The sequence below is a fragment of the Phocoena sinus genome, chromosome 2 (genome assembly GCF_008692025.1).
Source record: "Phocoena sinus isolate mPhoSin1 chromosome 2, mPhoSin1.pri, whole genome shotgun sequence".
NCBI lineage: Eukaryota > Metazoa > Chordata > Mammalia > Artiodactyla > Phocoenidae > Phocoena > Phocoena sinus.
In genome coordinates, this window is record NC_045764.1 from 178,314,256 (window position 1) to 178,336,707 (window position 22,452).

The following is a 22,452-nucleotide window of genomic DNA, read 5'->3' on the forward strand; positions in this document are numbered from 1 at the left end:
ACAGGTAGGCGGGCCGGGGGTGCAGCCGCTCTCCGGGGGACCCTGCAGGGCCAGCGGGGGCACTGCTGCCAGGCCCGTCTGTGTGAGGGCTGCTGTCCGGGCGTCTCCTCCACTCCGAGGGGTGCCCATGGTGAGGGCCAGGGCCGTAGGCAAGGTCCCGACCCCAGTAGAGCAGGAGCCTTCCTGTCCCCCTCGCCTTGCCGACTCGGGCCCCCCAGCTGCCGACACCTTCCTCTGCCTGGCTCCCGTCGGGTGGCCTGGGGCCTGGGCCCCCTGCTACAGCTCCAGCTGGGCTGTGTGTGCTGCTGCCTGCCCGGCCCAGGGTGCCCACCACTGTCCCATGGGGCTGGGCTGGGTAGGGAGGGGGCGCCGGTCTGGGTGCTGCCCTCTGACGGGGCGGCAGTGGGGGCCTGGCAGGATGCCCCAGAGGGGAGCGTGAGCCCTGGGCCCCCACCACAGCCTCTTCTCTGGCGCTGTCTGTCCACTCTTCTCCTCTGAGTGGCGTGTGGTCAGGGCCTGCCGTGGGTGTGTGCCGGTCTGACTCCCTTGGGTGCCCTAACCCAGCCCCCGCTTCCGGGCATATCTGGCTTCCCAGGTGCTGACCGTGCTCCCGGATGGGCGGAGGTCTTGGGGGCTAGGGAGGCTTGGATGCCCCCAGGGGGGCCGCTGTCTGGGGTGATCACCCTCACACCCAGCCCAGGGGAGGCCCTGCTCTGCACCCAGAGGCGGGTGCACCTTGGAGGGAGATGGCTGCTCCTCAGGGACTGGGGTGGGGGGGCCCACCTCCCACCCTTCGTGGGCCAGCACATGGTGTGTGGACACGGGCCCGGGCCCGATGGGGCAGCTTCCAGGGCACCCAGAGCCCCCAGGGCAGGGAGGCGTGCACTCCAGACGTGCAGCAGCCTGGTCCCCGCTGCCCGGCTCCTCCGGGGCTGCCCCTCCGCCCCTGGCCCAGCGTCTGCCACCGGCTCGGATGGAAGCCCCCAGCCCGCGTGACTCACCACCAGTGTCCAGGTTCCAGCTGGTGCTGAGCAGCGTCCGGGAGGCCTCGTGCCTGACCACACAGGTGTAGGTGGCAGCCACACGGCCCGGGAAGGCGGGGACGCGCAGGACGCTCCAGGTGCGGAACGAGGAGTTCCCAGGCTGGGCTGCGGGGCGCGCCGTGGCGGACCAAGAAGGGTCCACCTCGCGCTGCCCCTCCAGCCAGGCGAGGAGGACGCCCAGCGGTGAGAAGTGGGACACCTCGCACAGGAGCCAGGTGGCTGCCTCGGCAGCGGGCAGTGGACTGGGCACCGTCAGGACGCGGACGGCAGGCTTGCTGGGCGCCAAGGCCTCTGTAGCGAGAAGCCTGGTCACGCTTTGGGCCGGGGGCATCGGGAGAAGCCAGGCGGCCAGGGGACGATGGGCTCCACCCCCCGGGGTCCCCTGGTGGAAGGAGGTGGCCAGGGGCGCTGCCGGCTGTGGTGTGGGGCGCAGGGGGCCCGCGGCTGCCCTGTCTCCCCGGCCTGGGAGCTGCCCTCACCGTGTTCTTTCTGTGCCACCAGAGTCACCGGGGACTGCAGGCCAGGGCCACTCAGCGTGCAGGTGACGGGCGTCCCATTGACCCACAAGGCCCTGGACAGGGCCAGGTGGCTGCTCTGGCTCCAGGACCCGTTGGTGTGCTCTTTGGGCTCCTCCTCCGTGTGCCCGCTCTGGGGCTGCCCAGCCACCTCCCAGGACAAGCGGGCCGCCTGCAGGTCGCCTCCCACCGCCAGGCAGGTGAAGTTGGCCTGAGCCTGGAGCCACAGGCCCTGCAGGGGAGGGCGCAGCAGGTAGACCCTGGGGGGCTGGGTGTGGTTCCGGCACTCTGCAGGGGACAGGGACAGGTTGGCGAGGGTGCGTGGTGGTCCCTGGCGCAGTGGATGCGAGCGGGGTCGAGGGGTGGCCAGCGGCTCCTGGTGTCTTTAGTCACCGCCCAGCCCCAGGCCTGCCCTCTCCCCAGAGCCACCGGCCCTTGCTGCTTTCAGAAGGGCAGTGGGCCGGTGACCTCCCGTTGCCCACAGCCGGGCTGGGGTCTCACTTGCAGGCAGGCTCTCTCGGCCGCTGAAAGTTCTCCACCCTTCTCCCCCCCCACACTTGGTTGCCCCAGGGACTGACCTCTGCAGGGGTCCTTTGGATTTTCTGGCATCCGGGCTTCTGTCTGGGTGCGACTGGTGGACAGCACTGTGCGGGAATGGGGTGAGTCAGGGTCTCCTCCCAGCTCCACAGACGGCTGGCGCTGTGGCCTGCCCGCACTGCCGGCCCCCTTCCCGCCCTCTGGGGGTCGTCTCCATCAGCCCTCCCCGAGTACACCTCCAGGCTTTGGTGGGACCCTGGCTGTCTGCTGCTGGTCACGAGTACCTGTGCTCAGTGCTCAAGGACCGTCCCCAAGACAGCCACCTCGACAGTTTAGGGTGATGGTGACCAGTAAGTTATTGGGCCATAAATTGCGACAGCCCAGGGGTCAGCCAACTTTTCTGTCAAGGGCCAGAGAGCAAATATCTTTAGGCTTTACAGCTGCACGGGGTTTCTGTCTGTCCTCTTGCCCTCCTCCTCCTGGTCCATCCCTCTAGAACTGGAAAGGCCAGTCCTAGGCTGTAGAGATCAGGCTTTGGGCCGCATCTGGCCTGTGGGCCGTGCGAGAGCCGGGCAGCGTCTGGGTCAGGGGGCCCTCCCTTTTCGGAGGGCTTGGCTCGTGCGGTCAGCACACCTTAGGCCCCAGGTGGGTCATCTTCCATGGGAGGGCAGTCCGGCCCCAGAACAGGAGGGCCCAGCCTGTCCTCTTGAAGCTCCGCCCTCTACCCGCCAAGGCTGCCAGGTGGATGGTCCGGCTGCAGGAATCACGGCTGGGGCTGAGTGCTGACACACACTGGGAGGGTTGTGGATGTGCACAGCCCTGCCGCGGTGACCTTCTCATCTGGAGGACTGAACTATCTCCTGATTCCCCACGCCCTGTGTGCCCAACCAGGCCACCCCGAGCCTGGGAGACACGCACGGCGGGAGCAGATTCTGCCCTGGGGTGTGAGCTTCTTGACCAATGAGCTGGGCAGGGCCCCCACGGAGATGCCACAGCGGGTCGCGGCTGCTGTCCTCTGCTTGGAGCTTCACTAGCACTCCAGAGGGCCAGCGAGGGGGCTGCCATTCTCTGTGTGACCAGCACACCTCCAGTGGTTTCTGCCCTTCTCAGAGCGAGGACACGCTTCCCAGGGTGGCAGACAGGGTGAGGTGTGACCCTGGGCCCCAGCCAGGCCCCCAGCACTCAGAGAGCCTGGAGCCAGGTGGAACTGGGGGTGAGGTCGGCTTTCGCCGGCTGCCACGGCTCCCCGGCCCTGTGGGTGGCACCCTGCTTCTGTGAGGGTCTCGGGGCTCAGTTCCATACTCCTGGCTGCCTTGGGAACGTGTGCCCGCGTGAGGCTCCACAGCGAGCTCACGGTCAGCGGGTCTGCTGGGCCAGGTGAGCCTGGAGCTGGCCTGTGGACTCTCCCTCTCACAGTGCCCCTCACGTTGTGACCTGACCACATTCATGAGGGGCTGATGGCCACACGGGGACCTGAGGTGGCCTCTGCAGTAGGTGCCCCTCAGGTCAGTACCGACTTCCTGGCTCAGGCTGTGACTTAAGGACTCATGGGAGAAGTCATGGAGGGCTGCCAGAGGGAGGCAGCTGGAGGCCGGGCAGGCAGGTGGGGGTGTGCGTGAGCGGGGGCTGCTGACCTGCGATCCTTGGAGTGGTTAGGGTGAAGTCCTTTGACTGGGACGCCACAGAGGACACCAAGCGGTTTGGAGTCTGCTTCGATGCTGAAATCAGGGAAGCAGTGAGCAGGTGAGGGTCAGAGTGCAGTGTGTACCGGGGGAGGGGTCGCAAGGTGAACAGGAAGGGCAGGGGGTGGGGGGCGAGCAGGGTGATGTAGTGGGGACGCGCCTGGCCTGACCCTGCCCCCGGCCGCGGGAGGAGCCCGGCTCACCTCGGACAGGCACTTGCACGGACGGGTCGCCGTTGGGGTGCTTGACTCTGCACAGCAGGTGCTCTTCGGAGCCCTGGGGGATGCTTGAGAAAGGCAGGAGCACCTGGGAGGAGGCCGCGTACTTGCCCTCCCGCAGGACGGCCGGGAAGCTGTGGATGTTCAGGCTGCTGATGTCGGTGCTGTTACTGTAGCTCCAGGAGAAGCTGATGGAGCTGGGCAAGAAGTCCCGGGCCAGGCAGCCCAGGGCCAACGGGTTCTCATCAGACAGGAGGTTCGCGCAGGAGACCAGAGGGAAGAGAGTCGGGGCAGACGGGCTCCCTGAGGACCCGAGAGAGAGGACAAAAGAGAAAGGGGGCGTGAGAAGTGTCTCTCGTGCCCTGCCTGTAGGTCGGGGGTCTGGGCGGCCCCGCCTTCCCTCTGGGACAGTGGAGCCGGCGCGGCCTCACTGCCCCTGGCTCAGCCACACTGGGCCCAGCCTCGGGGTCTGGGGTCGGAGGGAGGGTCTGAAGGTCATCGGTGAGGATGATGCAGACTCAGCTCCACCGACCCTCAGCACAAGCAGGTCACTGAGGTTGGCCCAGAGCAGCCAGGACGGCCCAGTGTGACTCCCAGGGCTCAGCTGAGGTTAAACCCTCCCAAAGCAGCTCGTCCAAGTCGAGCCAGCCCAGCCAGTCCACTTCTGCGGGACCCTTCTCAGTCCCCCTTGGTTAGCTCAGCCCAGCGCAGCCCAGCTCAGCTCGGCCCAGACCAGTTCAGCCCAGTCCAGACCAGCTCAGCCCAGCTCAGCCCAGTTCAGCTCGGCCCAGCTCAGCCCCACTCACACCCGTTAAACCAGGCTCAGCTCAGTCCAATCCACCTCAGCTCAGCCCGGCTCAGCCCAGCCCAGTTCAGTCCAGTTCAGACCACCTCAGCACAGCCCAGCCCAGCTCAGCTCGGCCCAGCCCAGCCCAGCCCAGCTCAGCTCAGCCCGGCTCAGCCCAGCTCAGCCCAGCTCAGACCAGCTCAGACCAGCTCAGTCCAGTTCAGACCACCTCAGCACAGCCCAGCCCAGCTCAGCTCAGCCCAGTTCAGCCCCACTCAGCCCCACTAAACCCGGCTCAGCTCAGTCCAATCCAGCTCAGCTCAGAAAGCCCGGTTCAGTCCGGTTTTGTCCAGCTCAGCTCAGGCCTGCTATGGGCAGCCCAGGGTAGCCCTGCAGAGTCCTGAAAGCCCAGTGGTTCTAGCCAGAAAGCACCAGACCCACTTGCCTCGGCTAAGGCACCCGGTCCAGGAATCCCGCACAGCTGGGCTGGGCCCGGGGTCAGGTCCCTTTGTGCCCCTGGCTCTCTCCTCTCCCCGGAGTCCCTGCCCTCCCCTTCCCACTGGGTACCCGATTCCTCCGTGCCTGCCCCGGGCCCGGCTGGCTTCGGCTCCCAGCAGTGTCAGCCACCACCTTCCTCGGCTACCTGGGATAATGCTTGCTGGCGACTTTACATCCCCTGAAGCATCTTGCAAGAGCCTAGGCGCATTTGCCATCATCAGAAGGACGGTCCCAGTCCCTCTGGAATGGGCAGCGTGGCTTCTCCGGGGAGAGGAGAGCCTCGGGGACGCTTCCCTCGGCGCCTTGGCCTTCCCGGGCACATGCCCGTGGCCCCAGTTCCTCTCACGCCCGAGTCTCAAATGAGTCCGACTTGACAAAATCCCCTCCAGGAAAAATCCTCGTTAAACAATGACGGGAAACGCATTTTATGTGAATTGCCGCGCACAGTTGTGCTCTTTATCCCAAAGCTCTGCAGAAAGCGGAGGCTGCTTTCCAGTGCACAGCAACGATCTAAAACCCAGAGCCGCCTTTCCCGCTTAAGCGAGGACACGGTAAGGGGTACCCTGGTGAGTGAAGCACCCGGACCCACACAGGCGATAGTCAAAGACTGATTCCCCTTCAAGGGAAAACAAAAACGTTTCATACAGATTTCCCGGAGCCGCAAATCTGGCAGCGCTGGCAGCCTTCCTCTTACCTTTCCAGGCTCCCGGTCACTGGCAAGTCCCGGGGGGTCTTTGGCCTGGAAGAATTCCTCCAAATCCCTTAAAAACGGCTGATTCACCACTAGCCCACTGGCCGGTGGCAGAAGCCAGGACTGCCATCCCCTGCTCCGGGCGGTCCCAGGAGACCCCCAGCCACGGCGGGCCTGGAGGCACCCGCTCTTGGACCCTCCACGGGAGCTCTTTCCACTAAGATGCTGGCTGGGCCGATGACTCAGAACAGAGACGGCCCTTCCAAAGCGTCCTGAGTCCTTCCGGACTCACACCCGCCTGCGTCTCCTCAATCCACCAACCAACATGGTTAACTGAAATAATTCATGACGAATGCACACATTTCACCTAAACTCTGTCCTGAGCTGGATACCTGCAAAGCGGTCTTGAAAAATACTGAAAGGAGGGCAACCGTATCAGAATACCAGAGTGTTTCCTAGTCACGAAGAGAAAATCGACCGGCTACAGACTGTGGGCACACTCATAGTGAAAACAGTGCTTCGGGGCATCGGAGGACGGTTTGGGATTAATTACCTTGAAGGAATACCCCATTAGAACATTATACGAATGCACTGATAAAATGCACCTAAGACTATTTACTTTCTTAAATATTTACTTTGAAAATGAATATAAACGAGCAGTTGATAAGCTAAAACTGAAATAGATCCAAATAGTTCAAATAGGAAATAGGAGCTGGCAACCCCAGGAGCACTGAACGGATCCTCTCACAGCCTCGGAAGGACCAGCCGTGCCGGCACCTTGATCTTACTTCCAGCCTCTAGGCTGTGAGAGAATGAACTTGTGTTGTTTAAGCCTGGCCTGTGGTTCTTTGTTGTGACAGCCCTCAGACACTCCTACAGGTGCTGTCCTGAGCTGTCAGCCCCGTGGCCTGCATAAGAATCCCCCCATTCCCACTGGGAGTGGCTGTGCTCTGTGGGACCCCTCGTTGAATGTCCCACAGCCTGACAGTGTGGGCTGCAAAGGGCACCGTTTAATCAGAAATATGCACCGGGAGCCCACTGCCAGGGGAAGGGTTTCTCTGGGGACCCGTGTCCACTGCCAGCTCTCTTAGGCAGTCGCCTCTTCAAGCCCCTGCCACCCCTGTGGGCCCCCAGCACCCTGAAATTGCCTCCCAGGGGAGATGGCTCCCAGACCACCCTCACCTGGGCCACCTCCTCTGGTCCCTGTGCCTCCTCTCCTATCCCACTGCCTGCTGCCACAGCTGGCCCGGACTTCTCTGCATCGCCTGGCTCAGCTCCCGTCTCCGAGCGCTAATCCCTGGCTTCCCTACCTCCTGCCAGCTGTCCCCCTTTCTGGGCCTTTCCTCTGTGTCTCTCCCGGCTGTTTCACCCGAGACCTCTGTGCCCGCTTCCAAGCTCCATCACTGTCTGCTGGGCAGTGGGTGAGGGCCCGCGCTCCTGCAGGGCACACAGCGGCTGCACACGTGCCGGGTGCCCCTCCTGAGTCCCACCCGCACACACCAGGCACTCCCAAGGTCGGACAAGCCCTCCTGTGGTTGGGCTTGCTAGGAACAGAGACAGAGTGACAAGGCCTCATGCGGGGCTCGTAGCGGCGTCCCCGCTGACGCACACAGGGGTCCCAGCTCAGGCTGCGCTGGGAGACCAGGCCGGGGGTCCTCTCCAGCTCAGCTGTCTTTCTTCCTCTGGACCAGCCCTGAGACCCAGCCTGGCACGTCCCCTATGGGCCTGGGAGGAGACGCACGGCCCTTTCCAAAGAGTCCTTTGGAATTGGGGTCAGCTCTGGAGATACACAGCACACAGGAGTGTGGCTTGAGAAAAACCCTTCACAAGGAAGCAGTATCACAAGATAAAATGTACACATTTATTTCAAGGCCACAAGCGAGACATTGCAAAGCAGGGCCGGGTGGAGCCCACGGCTGTGGGCTCCATGCTTGGCCACGGCATTTGGCCACATCGGGAGAAGCTGGTTTCTTAGAGCTCGAAGCTGGAGAGGGACACGGGGAAGATTTCAGTACAAGTGGACAAGCCACACAGACCCCCTGGCCCCAAGGCGGCTCCCCTCTCGTTCCGTCTCTGGTCCCCCATGTCCTTGGCTGGCCGTCACTTCACCTGCAGGCGACAGAGACCACGTGAGTGGGGGTGGGGGTCCCCGGGGGTCGTGTGCCACCCGCTCTTCACGGCCAGGCAGCCCACCTTGAACAGGGTGACCGTGGTGCTGTAGAAGAGGCCCAGGAGGAAGAGGACGATGAAGGTGGAGGCCATGGTGTTGAGGTTCTCGAAGCCTTCTTCCTCGGCGCTCACTTCGCCCTCTGCAGGAGACACGGCACAGTGGGTCAGCTTGGCCGTGGCGCCCGCAGGGCCCACCCTGTCTGCCCCTCGACCATGCGGCCACCGGGAGCGCTGGGGGCACGGCAGAAGCAGGCCGGCGGGCGGGAGGGCACGTGCACTTCCACGCCAGCCCTGCTGTGGGGCTGGGAGCTCCCGGGCTTGCCAGGCGGGGTCTCGGGCAGGCACGGCAGGCCACTGACCACCCGATCCGGGCGGGCAGGTGCAGGGTGTGGCCCAAGCTGAGCAGAGAGGCGACCCCAAGCACCTTGTCCCAGGAGACCTGGGGTGGCAGAGAGCAAGACCGAGCAGCACAGTACGCATGGGGTGCGGCCTGTGCCAGGGCCAGTGGAGTGGCCCCTGGTGTCCTGGACTCCCCTGGAGGTCGTAGGGCCACTTGGGGCTGAGAGGCAGGGGGTGGGCCTCCTGTCCCCTGCGGTTTGGGGTGGGCCCCGCGGCCAGTGAGGACCAGCCCCGGGGGCAGATGGCTGTCTGTGCCGAGGGGCCTGTCCTTCCAGCCTCCCTCCCTCTCCTTCTTGGGGCCAATGGCACACGGGGGAGGCCGTGTGGGGCGCTGGCTGGCTTGTCTGCCCCACCAGCACTCAAGGCTGGGGGGCCAAGGGGCCAGACAGACCCTGAGCCCCCAGGGAGGGAGACATTAGGACGACAGGCGGAGGACATTCTGTGGGGTCTGCAGCCCCCGCACTGAGAGACCCTGGGGTCATCTGGGGCTCAGGCCCCTAAAGGGCCAGGAGCCCGGGAGGGTCGGGAGGCGGCCTGGAGGGGCGGTGGTGTGCTGGACCCAGGAGACCTGCTCGGCCCCCGCTTCCCTCCCTGCCCACCCGGCTCTGTGCCCACCATTTCCAGGCCAGTGTTTGCGGACAGGGCCCCTGCAGCTTCCTACTCCAAGGAGGCCCCTCCTGGGACAGCCTCTCGCTGCCCCTTCACAGGGGGAGGGGATGGGGGCGCTGCCGCCCTCACAAGGGCCTGGACCGGGAGAGGCACCCCTCCGGGGCATGGGCCCACGCCATCTTGAGGAACTGCAGCTGGCCGGGCCATGGTGGGCCTCGGAGCCCGCTACCCTGGGGCTGGGGACGGTGGCCATGGCAGGGGTCCAGGATGGGCCAGCCCGTGGGCACATCCCCAAGCTGAGACAGAAGGACAAGCAGAGCTTGGGCGCGACGCCCGGCAGCCAGAGTGGTGCAGGGGAACACCGCCGGAGGGGGCGGGCGCGTCTGCCAAAAGGCACCGAGTGGTGATGGCTGTGCGAGGGCCGGCATCTGTGTCCGTGTGTGCAAGCCTGTGCGTGTGCCGTGGTTCGTGAGTGTGCACAAGCATGAGTCCATCGGTGTGTGTGTGTCCATGTGTCTGTGTGTGCGTGTCTCCGCGTGTCTGCATGCCCACGACTTGTCCACGAGCATGCAGGTGTGTCTGTGTGAGCGCCCATGTGCACGTGCCTATGTGCGTGCATGTGTGAGTGTGTGTGTACCTGTGTAGCTGTGTGTGTCCACGTGTGCATAGTGTGTGTGTACCTGTGTATCTGTGTGTCTCTGTGTCCACGTGTGCATGTGTGTGTGTGCCCATGTCCATCACCTATGTGTCTGTGTCACATGCATCCATGTCTCTGTCCATGTGTGTGCCTGCCTGTGCGTGTGCCCACATGCACGTGTGTCTCTGCATGTGGCTGTGTGCGTGCATGCGCGTGCATGTGTTGCACACCCGTGTGCCCCCGGTGTGGCTGTAGAAGCAGCTAGAGGAGCAGTGAGTATAGGCTTGGCTTGCGGTGAGCATTCCGCAAGGGGCACCAGGGCTTCCAGGGGGGGTCGGAAGCCTGTGTGGAGGCGGGGCCGAGGGCGGTCTGCTGGGCGGGGGCAGCACAGCCATGGCCCCCGCGGGGAGAGCACTGCTCACTCACAGCCAGCGTCTTTTGAACGGATCTTTTATTTCTAATTTTTATAAAAGGCGACATCTCACCCACTGACACGGTTAGTTAGCACACACGCAGGCACACACACAGCGACGGCCACCCAGGGGCTCTGGTCCCGGCCTGAGCGGGCGGCCAGGTGGTCAGTAGCAGGTGCTGGCCGTGTCGGACATGACCAGTGACACGTTGTACAGGGTGGGTTTACCGGTGGACTTGTCCACGGTCCTCTCGGTCACCATGTGGGGCAGGGCCTCGTGGCCCACGACGCAGGTGTAGGTCTCCCCGCTGTTCCAGTCCTCTTCGCTCACCGTCAGGATGCTGTACACGAAGTAGAGGCCGGGGGCCTGGGGCTCGGGCGCCGGGGCACTGGTCACGTACTTGTCGGAGGACATGGGCTGCCCCTTCTGCAGCCACTGCACGAACACGTCCGCGGGCGAGAAGCCCTTCACCAGGCAGGTGACGGAGGCGGACTCCCGCAGGCTCAGCTGTTCCCGCGTTGGTGGCAGCACGTACACGGACGGCATGTGCTTGGCGACCTCTGTGGGGGGAGACACGGTGGTGAGATCGGGTTGTGGGCCAGAGGGATCCATCCTGGACGGCGGGGAGCGCAGGGGCTCTCCTGGTCCCGCCTCGTTGTCCTCAGACCCCAGAAACCGTGGGAGAGCCCGGGGCGGAGGGAAGGAGGCCAGCGCAGGCTCACCTGTGGGCCTGGAGATGTCGCGCTTCAGTGGCGAGGGCAGGTCTGTGTGGGTCACCGTGCACGTGAACCTTTCTCCAGACTCCCATTCCTCTACGCAGACAGAGGCCTCACCCATGGCGCTGAATGTGCCATTGGCGTGGCTCTCGGAGACGTTGGTGTGGGTCTGCAGGGCCTCGCCATTCTGGCGGGTCCAGGAGATGCTCAGGCTCTCATAGGTGGTCAGGTCTGTGACCAGGCAGGAAAGCTTGGCTGACTTGGTGAGGAAGATGTCAGCGAAGGATGGGGGGATGGTGAAGATCCTGATGTGGGAGGTCGGGACTGGAGGTGGAAGAGAGTTGGTTGGAGTGAGATCAGGCAGAGGAACAGTGCAGCCCAAAGAGCAGGCGCCGAGTTGGCTGCATCCCTCGTGAACCCAGGGTCCCGCTGCAGGGGGACGGTGGGCCCCCAGCTGCCCCGCACACAGCCCCTCCCTGCCCTGGGCCGCTCTGGGAAGCCAAGGCTCAGGACGCTGCTGGCACGTCGGGAGCGGTGTATGCAGGCCTGTGTGAGGGTCCCCACCCAGCCCGGGGGCTGCACTCACGGGTGCCGCACACAGAGGACACGTTCTTCTGGAAGGTCCCCGTTTTGTGTTCCACCTCACAGGTGAACACGCTCTGGCTGAGCCACTGGCTCTCCGTGATGGTCAGCATGCTGTAGGTCCTGAAGGTCACGGACGAGGACTTTACAGTCTCCACTGGGCCTTGGCTGATGCCAGACACCACCCGCTTTCCGTCACGAAACCAGGAAAAGGAGATCTGCTTGGGGCTGAAGTCTGTGGCCTGGCAGATGAGCCTGGACGTGCGCTGGGGGTTGCCGGAGAAAGCGTCTCGGGGGGGCACGAAGATGCCCACGTTGGGTGCCTTAGGTTTCAGCACTTCTGCAGAGAAGGACAAGGCATCAGCTGCGCCTGGCCTGACCCCGCCCCCGGCTGCGGGAGGAGCCCGGCTCACCTGGGAAAGGCACTGGCACGGACGGGTCGCCATTGGGGTGCTTGACTCTGCACAGCAGGTGCTCTTCGGAGCCCTGGGGGATGCTTGAGAAAGGCAGGAGCACCTGGGAGGAGGCCACGTACTTGCCCTCCCGCAGGACGGCCGGGAAGCTGTGGATGTTCAGGCTGCTGATGTCGGTGCTGTTACTGTAGCTCCAGGAGAAGCTGATGGAGCTGGGCAAGAAGTCCCGGGCCAGGCAGCCCAGGGCCAACGGGTTCTCATCAGACAGGGGGTTCGCGCAGGAGACCAGAGGGAAGAGAGTCGGGGCAGACGGGCTCCCTGAGGACCCGAGAGAGAGGACAAAAGAGAAAGGGGGCGTGAGAAGTGTCTCTCGTGCCCTGCCGGTAGGTCGGGGGTCCGGGCGGCCCCGCCTTCCCTCTGGGACAGTGGAGCCGGCGCGGCCTCACTGCCCCTGGCTCAGCCACACTGGGCCCAGCCTCGGGGTCTGGGGTCGGAGGGAGGGCCTGAAGGTCATCGGTGAGGATGATGCAGACTCAGCTCCACCGACCCTCAGCACAAGCAGGTCACTGAGGTCGGCCCAGAGCAGCCAGGACGGCCCAGCGTGACTCCCAGGGCTCAGCTGAGGTTAAACCCTCCCAAAGCAGCTCGTCCAAGTCGAGCCAGCCCAGCCAGTCCACTTCTGCGGGACCCTTCTCAGTCCCCCTTGGTTAGCCCAGCCCAGCGCAGCCCAGCTCAGCTCAGCCCAGACCAGCCCAGCCCAGCTCAGCACAGCTCAGCCCAGCCCAGCTCAGCCCAGCACAGCCCAGCTCAGCACAGCCCAGCTCAGCCCAGCTCAGCCCATCCAGCCCATCCCAGCTCAGCCCAGCTCAGCTCAGCCCAGCTCAGCCCAGCCCAGCTCAGCCCAGCTCAGCCCAGCCCAGCTCAGCCCAGCACAGCCCAGCTCAGCCCAGCCCGGCTCAGCCCGGCTCAGCTCAGCCCAGCTCAGCCCAGCCCAGCCCAGCCCAGCCCAGCCCAGCTCAGCACAGTCCAGCCCAGCTCAGCCCAGCCCAGCTCAGCCCGGCTCAGCTCAGCCCAGCTCAGCCCAGCCCAGCCCAGCCCAGCTCAGCACAGTCCAGCCCAGCTCAGCCCAGCTCAGCCCAGCTCAGCCCATCCAGCCCATCCCAGCTCAGCCCAGCTCAGCCCATCCAGCCCATCCCAGCTCAGCCCAGCTCAGCCCATCCAGCCCATCCCAGCTCAGCCCAGCTCAGCCCGGCTCAGCCCAGCTCAGCTCAGCCCAGCTCAGCCCAGCCCAGCTCAGCCCAGCTCAGCCCAGCCCAGCTCAGCCCATCCCAGCTCAGCCCAGCTCAGCCCGGCTCAGCCCAGCTCAGCTCAGCCCAGCTCAGCCCAGCCCAGCTCAGCCCAGCTCAGCCCAGCCCAGCTCAGCCCAGCACAGCCCAGCTCAGCCCAGCTCAGCCCATCCAGACCATCCCAGCTCAGCCCAGCTCAGCCCATCCAGCCCATCCCAGCTCAGCCCAGCTCAGCCCATCCAGCCCATCCCAGCTCAGCCCAGCTCAGCCCGGCTCAGCCCAGCTCAGCTCAGCCCAGCTCAGCCCAGCCCAGCTCAGCCCAGCTCAGCCCATCCAGCCCATCCCAGCTCAGCCCAGCTCAGCCCATCCAGCCCATCCCAGCTCAGCCCAGCTCAGCCCATCCAGCCCATCCCAGCTCAGCCCAGCTCAGCCCAGCTCAGCACAGCTCGGCTCAGCCCAGCTCAGCACAGCTCGGCTCAGCCTGGCTCAGCCCGGCTCAGCCCGGCTGAGCCCGGCACAGCCCAGCCCAGCCCAGCCCAGCCCAGCTCAGCCCGGCTCAGCCCGGCACAGCCCAGCCCAGCCCAGTCCAGCTCAGCTCAGCCCAGCTCAGCCCAGCCCAGCTCAGCCCAGCTCAGCCCAGCTCAGCCCAGCCCGGCTCAGCCCAGATCAGCCCAGCTCGGCCCAGCTTGGCTCAGCCCAGCTCAGCCCGGCTCAGCCCAGCTCAGCCCAGCTCAGCCCATCCAGCCCATCCCAGCTCAGCCCACCCCATCCCAGCTCAGCCCAGCTCAGCCCAGCTCAGCTCAGCCCAGACCAGCTCAGCCCAGTCCAGACCAGCTCAGCCCATTTCAGCCCAGCTCAGCCCAGCTCAGTCCAGCTCAGCCTCACTCACACCCGTTAAACCAGGCTCAGCTCAGTCCAATCCACCTCAGCTCAGCCCGGTTCAGCCCAGCTCAGCCCAGCTCAGCCCAGCTCAGCCCAGCCCAGCCCAGCTCAGCCCGGCTCAGCTCAGCCCAGCTCAGCCCAGCCCAGCCCAGCCCAGCTCAGCACAGTCCAGCCCAGCTCAGCCCAGCTCAGCCCAGCTCAGCCCATCCAGCCCATCCCAGCTCAGCCCAGCTCAGCCCATCCAGCCCATCCCAGCTCAGCCCAGCTCAGCCCATCCAGCCCATCCCAGCTCAGCCCAGCTCAGCCCAGCTCGGCCCAGCTCGGCTCAGCCCAGCTCAGCCCAGCTCAGCCCAGCTCAGCCCGGCTCAGCCCAGCTCAGCCCAGCCCAGCTCAGGCCAGCTCAGGCCAGCTCAGCCCAGCCCAGCTCAGCCCATCCAGCCCATTCCAGCTCAGCCCAGCCCATCCCAGCTCAGCTCAGCTCAGCTCAGCCCAGCCCAGCCCAGCTCAGCCCAGCTCAGCTCAGCTCAGCCCAGCCCAGCCCAGCTCAGCCCAGCTCAGCTCAGCCCAGCCCAGCCCAGCCCAGCCCAGCTCAGCCCATCCAGCCCATCCCAGCTCAGCCCAGCTCAACTCAGCTCAGCCCAGCTCAGCTCAGCCCAGCTCAGCCCAGCTCAGCCCAGCACAGCCCAGCTCAGCCCAGCCCAGCTCAGCCCAGCTCAGCCCGGCTCAGCTCAGCTCAGCCCAGCTCAGCTCAGCCCAGCTCAGCCCAGCTCAGCCCATCCAGCCCATCCCAGCTCAGCCCAGCCTAGCCCAGCTCAGCTCAGCTCAGCCTAGCTCAGCTCAGCCCAGCTCAGCTCAGCTCAGCCCAGCTCAGCCTAGCACAGCCCAGCTCAGCCCAGCTCAGCCCATCCAGCCCATCCCAGCCCAGACCAGCTCAGCCCAGCTCAGCCCAGCTCAGCTCAGCTCGGCCCAGCTCAGCCCCACTCACACCCGTTAAACCAGGCTCAGCTCAGTCCAATCCACCTCAGCTCAGCCCAGCTCAGACCAGCTCAGACCAGCTCAGTCCAGTTCAGACCACCTCAGCACAGCCCAGCCCAGCTCAGCTCAGCCCAGTTCAGCCCCACTCAGCCCCACTAAACCCGGCTCAGCTCAGTCCAATCCAGCTCAGCTCAGAAAGCCCGGTTCAGTCCGGTTTTGTCCAGCTCAGCTCAGGCCTGCTATGGGCAGCCCAGGGTAGCCCTGCAGAGTCCTGAAAGCCCAGTGGTTCTAGCCAGAAAGCACCAGACCCACTTGCCTCGGCTAAGGCACCCGGTCCAGGAATCCCGCACAGCTGGGCTGGGCCCGGGGTCAGGTCCCTTTGTGCCCCTGGCTCTCTCCTCTCCCCGGAGTCCCTGCCCTCCCCTTCCCACTGGGTACCCGATTCCTCCGTGCCTGCCCCGGGCCCGGCTGGCTTCGGCTCCCAGCAGTGTCAGCCACCACCTTCCTCGGCTACCTGGGATAATGCTTGCTGGCGACTTTACATCCCCTGAAGCATCTTGCAAGAGCCTAGGCGCATTTGCCATCATCAGAAGGACGGTCCCAGTCCCTCTGGAATGGGCAGCGTGGCTTCTCCGGGGAGAGGAGAGCCTCGGGGACGCTTCCCTCGGCGCCTTGGCCTTCCCGGGTACATGCCCGTGGCCCCAATTCCTCTCACGCCTGAGTCTCAAATGAGTCCGACTTGACAAAATCCCCTCCAGGAAAAATCCTCGTTAACAATGACGGGAAACGCATTTTATGTGAATTGCCGCGCACAGTTGTGCTCTTTATCCCAAAGCTCTGCAGAAAGCGGAGGCTGCTTTCCAGTGCACAGCAACGATCTAAAACCCAGAGCCGCCTTTTCCGCTTAAGCGAGGACACGGTAAGGGGTACCCTGGTGAGTGAAGCACCCGGACCCACACAGGCGATAGTCAAAGACTGATTCCCCTTCAAGGGAAAACAAAAACGTTTCATACAGATTTCCCGGAGCCGCAAATCTGGCAGCGCTGGCAGCCTTCCTCTTACCTTTCCAGGCTCCCGGTCACTGGCAAGTCCCGGGGGGTCTTTGGCCTGGAAGAATTCCTCCATGTCCCTTAAAAACGGCTGACTCACCACTAGCCCACTGGCCGGTGGCAGAAGCCAGGACTGCCATCCCCTGCTCCGGGCGGTCCCAGGAGACCCCCAGCCACGGCGGGCCTGGAGGCACCCGCTCTCGGACCCTCCACGGGAGCTCTTTCCACTAAGATGCTGGCTGGGCCAATGACTCAGAACAGAGACGGCCCTTCCAAAGCGTCCTGAGTCTGTCCGGACTCACACCCGCCTGCGTCTCCTCAATCCACCAACCAACATGGTTAACTGAAATAATTCATGACGAATGCACACATTTCACCTAAACTCTGTCCTGAGCTGGATACCTGCAAAGTGGTCTTGAAAAATACTGAAAGGAGGGCAACCGTATCAGAATACCAGAGTGTTTCCTAGTCACGAAGAGAAAATCGACCGGCTACAGACTGTGGGCACACTCATAGTGAAAACAGTGCTTCGGGGCATCGGAGGACGGTTTGGGATTAATTACCTTGAAGGAATACCCCATTAGAACATTATACGAATGCACTGATAAAATGCACCTAAGACTATTTACTTTCTTAAATATTTACTTTGAAAATGAATATAAACGAGCAGTTGATAAGCTAAAACTGAAATAGATTCAAATAGTGAAAAGGGGAACCTTCTAGTTTCTGTCAACATCTTTGCCTTAATTTAGAAATGCAAATTTTCCAGGTGTTGTTGCGTTCAGTGGAACATTTTCAGTTTTGTGGGCCGAGCAACACCCTCACCAAACCACACCTTGGTGGCCATGAGCTATAAATTTACCAACTGTGTTTTCTTGCTTCCTAAAATAGACTCTCGGCTGATCTGCTTCCTGCCACCTGCTGCAGGGGGTCAGCCCCACATGCGCCATCTTGACTAACTCAGCACCACCAATTAATTAAAAAAATAAGCCGAATTTATTGTTGCCAAAGCTCAGCCTTGAAACAGGGCAGGGGGCCAACAGTACTGAGTTACTACTTCTCGGCCAAACTTGCACCCCTATCAACTCCCCAAAGACAGGATTCACAGTTGTTAATTGAATGATAAAATTTAAAATACATTAAAAGTCTCTCACATTCTAAAGTCACAATTTTCCTAATCATCAGGACCCCCTTGAAGCATATCCTGTCTTTTAGTATTTCATAAGCGTGCCTCTCATGATGAACATGTATCTTTCTCTTAGCAAGTGTCCCCACAAAGCCCGGTACCTGTAACCTCCCCAGGCTCTTCCTTTCGGGGGGCTGGGGCACACCGCTTTCACCAAGATCGGGACACTACACATCCATCCTCACCCAGACAATTCTAATCCTAACAAATAAAGAATTTGAAGTACAATCTAGCACAGAGCACACCTCATATCTGAAGGGGATATTTCACTATGCCTTCCACATGTGGCATTCCTGTGGTTCTAGAAACACAATCATCAAGGCACAGTCCTCAACTGACTCAATGATTGTAGCAGCCAAATTATCTCTTGCCATAGACCAAACTGTCCTGCCGCCGAGGGGGTCCTGGGACTCCCCCACAGGTGGCCCTTCCCGCCTGCAGCCGCCTCTTGAATGCTGGCAGTATTCCGATTTTTGAAAGACATCAGAAAATCCAGAGGCTCTGAAATCCCTAGGGCGCCTGGTCCTGGTCCCCTCCTGGCCAGTCTGCCCAGTCCCCCGGCGGACACAGACGGCGATGCCCAGAAACCCCAGAGACAGGAGCAGAAAATAAAAGCCCTGGAGGGGCCATTCTTACCTGAGGAGACGGTGACATAGATCCCTTGGCCCCAGGCGTCTATACCGTAGTAATCACTGTGGTGGGATCTCCAGCTTCACCTCACAAAAACCTCGGGGGCCCGGCACGGCCCCATGGCGCCCGGGGAGCCGACGGTCCGAGTCACTTATCCGGAGGACCCCGGAACCCTCTGATGGCCCTGCCCCCTCCAGGCTGACCCGGAGACCCCACATCCCAGCCTGGTGCCCAGAAGCCAGACCACTGCCCGCCGAGGCTGCCTGACCATGAATCATGAATCCTTAACTCAAACTCAGAAGTCCAACCAACGTCAAACAGCCAGCCGCCTGCCCTAGAAAGCTGACGGAAGCCCCTGGTGATGCGGTGATGCTCGCATCAAATGGCCAGATCAGCCGAAGGAGCTGCCTTGGCTGTCCCCACACTGCGGCGTCCCTGGGGCAGGGAGGTCCATCTCTGGGCCCCTTTTATGGGGACCCTCTCCCTGGCTCCCTTTCCAGTCCTCCAAAGTGCCCCGCGCCTCTGACATTGAGACCCTGACACCGCGGGTCTCCCCAAGTGTGGTGGAAGTGTGGAGGCGGTGAGGACTCACCTGAGGAGACGGTGACCAGGAGCCCCTGGCCCCAGGCGTCATACCAGTTGTCACACTGTGACAACTATGCCGGGACCCCGAGCAATAACTGGTGGCCGGCCAAGACCGCCAGGCCACCTCGCATAACACCTACTGTGGCCGGCAGGGCTGGGGACCTTGGGAGCCCAGAGCCCCCGGGTGGCTGAGACCCCCAGGGAAAGCTCTGGCTGCAAAGCCCATCCAGAGAGGGTGTCTGGAACCTCTGCTCCCTGCTGGGGTGAGCCTGGGCCCCCTCGGCCCTCTTTCCGAGCCCCCCAGGCTGCCCCAGGCCCTCTGGACCTGAGACCCAGACAGCCTCGTTTTCCCTCCGGATGTAGCAAAAAAGTCTCAGAGAAAGTGAGGCAGGAGGGCTAGTGAGGACTCACCTGAGGAGACGGTGACCAGGACTCCCTGGCCCCAGGTATTTGGTGGTCACAATGCCATGGGCCCCTTTGGGAGGTGTACAAAAACCCAAGCCCCTGGCAGCCTCCTGGTCCCACCTGAAGCCTTACCCCCAGGTCCCTGCGGCCCCGGGTGCAGAACCCGCTCGGCCCAGACTGTGTTCCACCAGCAGAGGTCCCATTTCTGCAGGACGGGCAGGCAGATGGCCTCAGGAGCAGCCTCCCCCCGGCCTCCTCCCCCCTCTCTGGAGGTCTTCCCCCGGCCCAGGACAGAGGAGGCAGAGAGCCATCTCACCCGAGGAGACGGTGGCCTGGGTGCCCTGGCCCCAAGCGCTGAAGCGGTCCTGGTTGCCCTGACGCACACAGGCCCCGGCCCTGGGGAAGCTCTGCTCAGGGCTCCTCCCTCCCAGCCACCCCTGTCCCAGGGCCTCTCAGCCCAGCTCTCAGCTGGCTCACCTCCAGGGGCTCTGCCAGCTCCCAGGCCTGGTCCCGAATGGCACCGCTGGCAGTGGTGGCGCAGCCACAGGCCGCAGGGACCTGGCCCACGGCTCAGGCGGAGCAGCCGTGGGGGACCCTCACCCAAGGAGACGGTGACCAGGGTCCCCTGGCCCCAGAGGTCAAAGTTAGCATATAGACACGGTGAGCTGGCCCCGTGCTGGGGGGCCCAGAGACCTGCACCCAGGCTCCCCAGGGAGCCCCCAGGAGCTGGAAGGTCTGCTCCCTGCTTGAAGAGACCGCCCAGCCCCTGCCCCTGCAAGCGCCCTCCTACCAGAACCCCGTGGTCTGGGACTGGACGTCCTCCAGACCCCTGACTTGCTTGGCTCCCACGAGGTCATGTTTTCCCTTTGGCCTTCTGTGCAGCCTGCTGCTTGGAGGCTCAGGGCTGCCCAGCCCTCCTCGATTCCCAGCTGGGCTCCCCTCAACCCAGTACCCCTTCCCCAGGCCTTGGGGACCCAGTCCCTTGCCTGGAATGCGTCCCATCTCGTGCCCTCCTGGAAAGTCCCTTCACCTTCCCGGATGGCGCATGTGACACTCCTTCTTCAGGCTCCCTACCCGCCCCCCTTGTGCACCCAACTGTGAGCCCTCAGGGCGAGGACCCAGCTGCCCTGGGGCCTCTCTGCCCAGGGGTTTTGTAAAGTCGTCAGTCACTGTGGCCCTAGTTAGCACTGTGGTTCCTGGCTCGGCCAGAGCCCCGAGGGCGGGCATCGGGCGAGGTGGATCTGGGGCAGGTCAGCCACAGGGCCCACGGGAGACCCCTGCCCACCAGTCCCCACACTCATTCCTAGGCTGGTTACAGATTATTTGCCGCTTTGCTAATAATCCTTCAAGTGTTGAAGGCTGCCTGCGTGGTTTCCTTTTTCTTTTAGAAATGAGAGCATATTCAAGGCTGTCTCGCGCCCACCTGCACTGGACCTATGTTCTCAGGTGGAGAAAGCCCTGCCATGGCAGTGGGCGGGGTCCTGGGCCGTTGCTGACCGCAAGGTGGCTGGCTCCTGCTGGCGTGCCCTGGGGGGTCTGTCAGGGTCTCTCTGGTCGCAGCTGTGGCGCTGGCAGCAGCCCCCTTGTTAGCACTGTGAGGACTTTCGCTGCCCTCTGTGGTAACGGGGCTCCAGGGGGGCTGGGGCTGTGCTGATGCTGGAGCACTGTGTGCCCACATGGCCGGATCCCTGCCATGTCCCCCGGCTGCTGGTTCTCGGGGAGGGTCTCAGCTCTTTTGATGGCCCTGGCTGGAGGGAGGGTGCGAGGGGAGCGGCACGATGGTCTAAAGGAGTGGATTCCCCCTCCCAGACCTGCGTGAACCCTGGGGGGTCGCAGGGGAGGGGAAGAGGAGGCCTGCATTCAACAGCGTCGAACCTGGGGCTGGGGTGCCAGGACCCACAGGTGTGCCAAGTGTGGGCCCTCACGGAGGGGAGATGCTCACAGGTGCCCAGAGGCCAGGTGTAAGTGTGGTGGGCATGCTCGCCCATGGACCACTGCCAGGGGTGGACAGAAGGGCACAGACATGGCTGGGGACTGGGACGGGGTGATGATGCCCTGGAGGCTTGCTGCGGGAGGTGTCAGTGGATAGCATGTGGGGAAGTCTGTGTGTGTGTGTGTGTGTGTGTGTGTGTGTGTGTGTGTGTGTGTATGTGAGTCCAGCTGACCCCAAGACCCAGAGGCTGGGCCCTGTGCCTGGAGGAGAATGGCAGGTGGTTGGATGTAGCCTGATTTAAAGGTGGCCTGTGTACTCAGCAAAGAGGCTGAAGGATGGGGAGCCTTTTTGAGAGTCTCTCCCTCTGCTCCAGGGCCTCTGATCTCCCTTTAAGGAAATGGGGGGTGGGGCTGTCCCAGGCCCTCCAGGAAATGTCTGCTCTGGCCTTCCAGCCATCTGGTTTTTTGCCTGGGGGAGGGGAGGTGCCCACCGTGCCCTGCCAGCCCCTCTCCTCCAGCCCCGTGTCTCAGGCCCCACCCAGCCTGGGCCCTGTCTCTTCAGCACAGCAGAGGATCAGCCAGTCTGCAATATCGTGTACCCTGTTGAGAGTGCAGCTCTGCCCTTGGGGGCTGGCATGTCCTCTTGGCCCCCAGGTGTGGCAGGATCTGGCTTCGGCAGAGCTTTTTGAGCCCTTCAGAGAAAGTCTGCCCTGGCCCCCCTTCCTGGCAATGGTGTGCAGAACTTGGGTCAGGGCAGCAGTGGTGGGTCTGGAGCCTGCAGGCCACGTGGCTGGCTGTGCTCATGCCCAGGCTGGGCTCCTGCTATAGCATCCCATGGCCAAGTCCTGGGACGCTGCTCCTGCCTCCACCCACTTCAAGCACGTGCCAGAGAAAGAACATGTGTGTTACAGGTGTGCGTCCCAGCGAGTGCCAGGTGAGGCATCTGGATCTCTGTAATGGGGTGGCCAGAACTGGGCCCATTGGCCATGCTGAGTCAGTCTCCCAGCTTCTGCCCACAGCTGTGTCCCATAAGGTGCCCCCACCCCACTCTGGAGCAGGTGGCTGGGAAGGTATCTCCCAGGACAGCTGGGCTGTCCTGAGCAGGAGTTGCAGTCGAGCTGAGGACTGGACCCCTGAGGCCAGGGTGCCCTGGTCACTCAGCTGCCTCATTAGAGTCAGGACACATCCATGCAATTACCTCAGTAAACAGCCAGTGAGCTACAAATGGCTCTCGGCCTTGATGTCCATGACGGGAGGCAGGTGGGAACACCATTCCCTGTGCTCCTTGAACGTCTGGATCACAGTGTCCAGGAGATGGAGAAGTCAGAGATGACATGTGCTTGGGTGATCGGAGGCCTTGCTTAAGGGCGGGGGCTGCAGCTGGGCCCAGGGCTCTCCATGGCCCTGCAGCCTTGGTGAGCTAATCCTACTCCAGGGTCCTGTTTTCCTAGAGCTGGCACTGTGGTAGACCAGATGGCCAGAATGCGGGTGCACTTTGGCAAGTGAGGAGGACCTTCCTCACGTTTGTGCAGGGAGTGCTTTGTATCTGAGATTCGGCTTCTGACGGCCTCCACCCTTGGGGAACTGGTCTCTGGATATTTTGCTCCAGAAGG

At 63.2% G+C, this 22,452-nt stretch overlaps 2 gene segments (V, D, J or C); both read right to left on the reverse strand.

Moving 5' to 3' along the window:
• The window catches only part of LOC116748808, a 136,166-nt gene that overhangs the window by 43,280 nt on the left and 70,434 nt on the right, over positions 1-22,452 (reverse strand). The window contains 1 exon segment of the C gene segment in view: positions 18,914-18,955. Coding sequence covers positions 18,914-18,955 — 42 coding nt within the window.
• LOC116748807 overlaps positions 7,811-22,452 on the reverse strand; it is a 91,679-nt gene continuing 77,037 nt past the window's right edge. Inside the window, 7 exon segments of the C gene segment in view lie at positions 7,811-8,080; positions 8,165-8,280; positions 10,426-10,758; positions 10,921-11,238; positions 11,501-11,836; positions 11,910-12,227; positions 18,510-18,558. Coding sequence covers positions 8,072-8,080; positions 8,165-8,280; positions 10,426-10,758; positions 10,921-11,238; positions 11,501-11,836; positions 11,910-12,227; positions 18,510-18,558 — 1,479 coding nt within the window.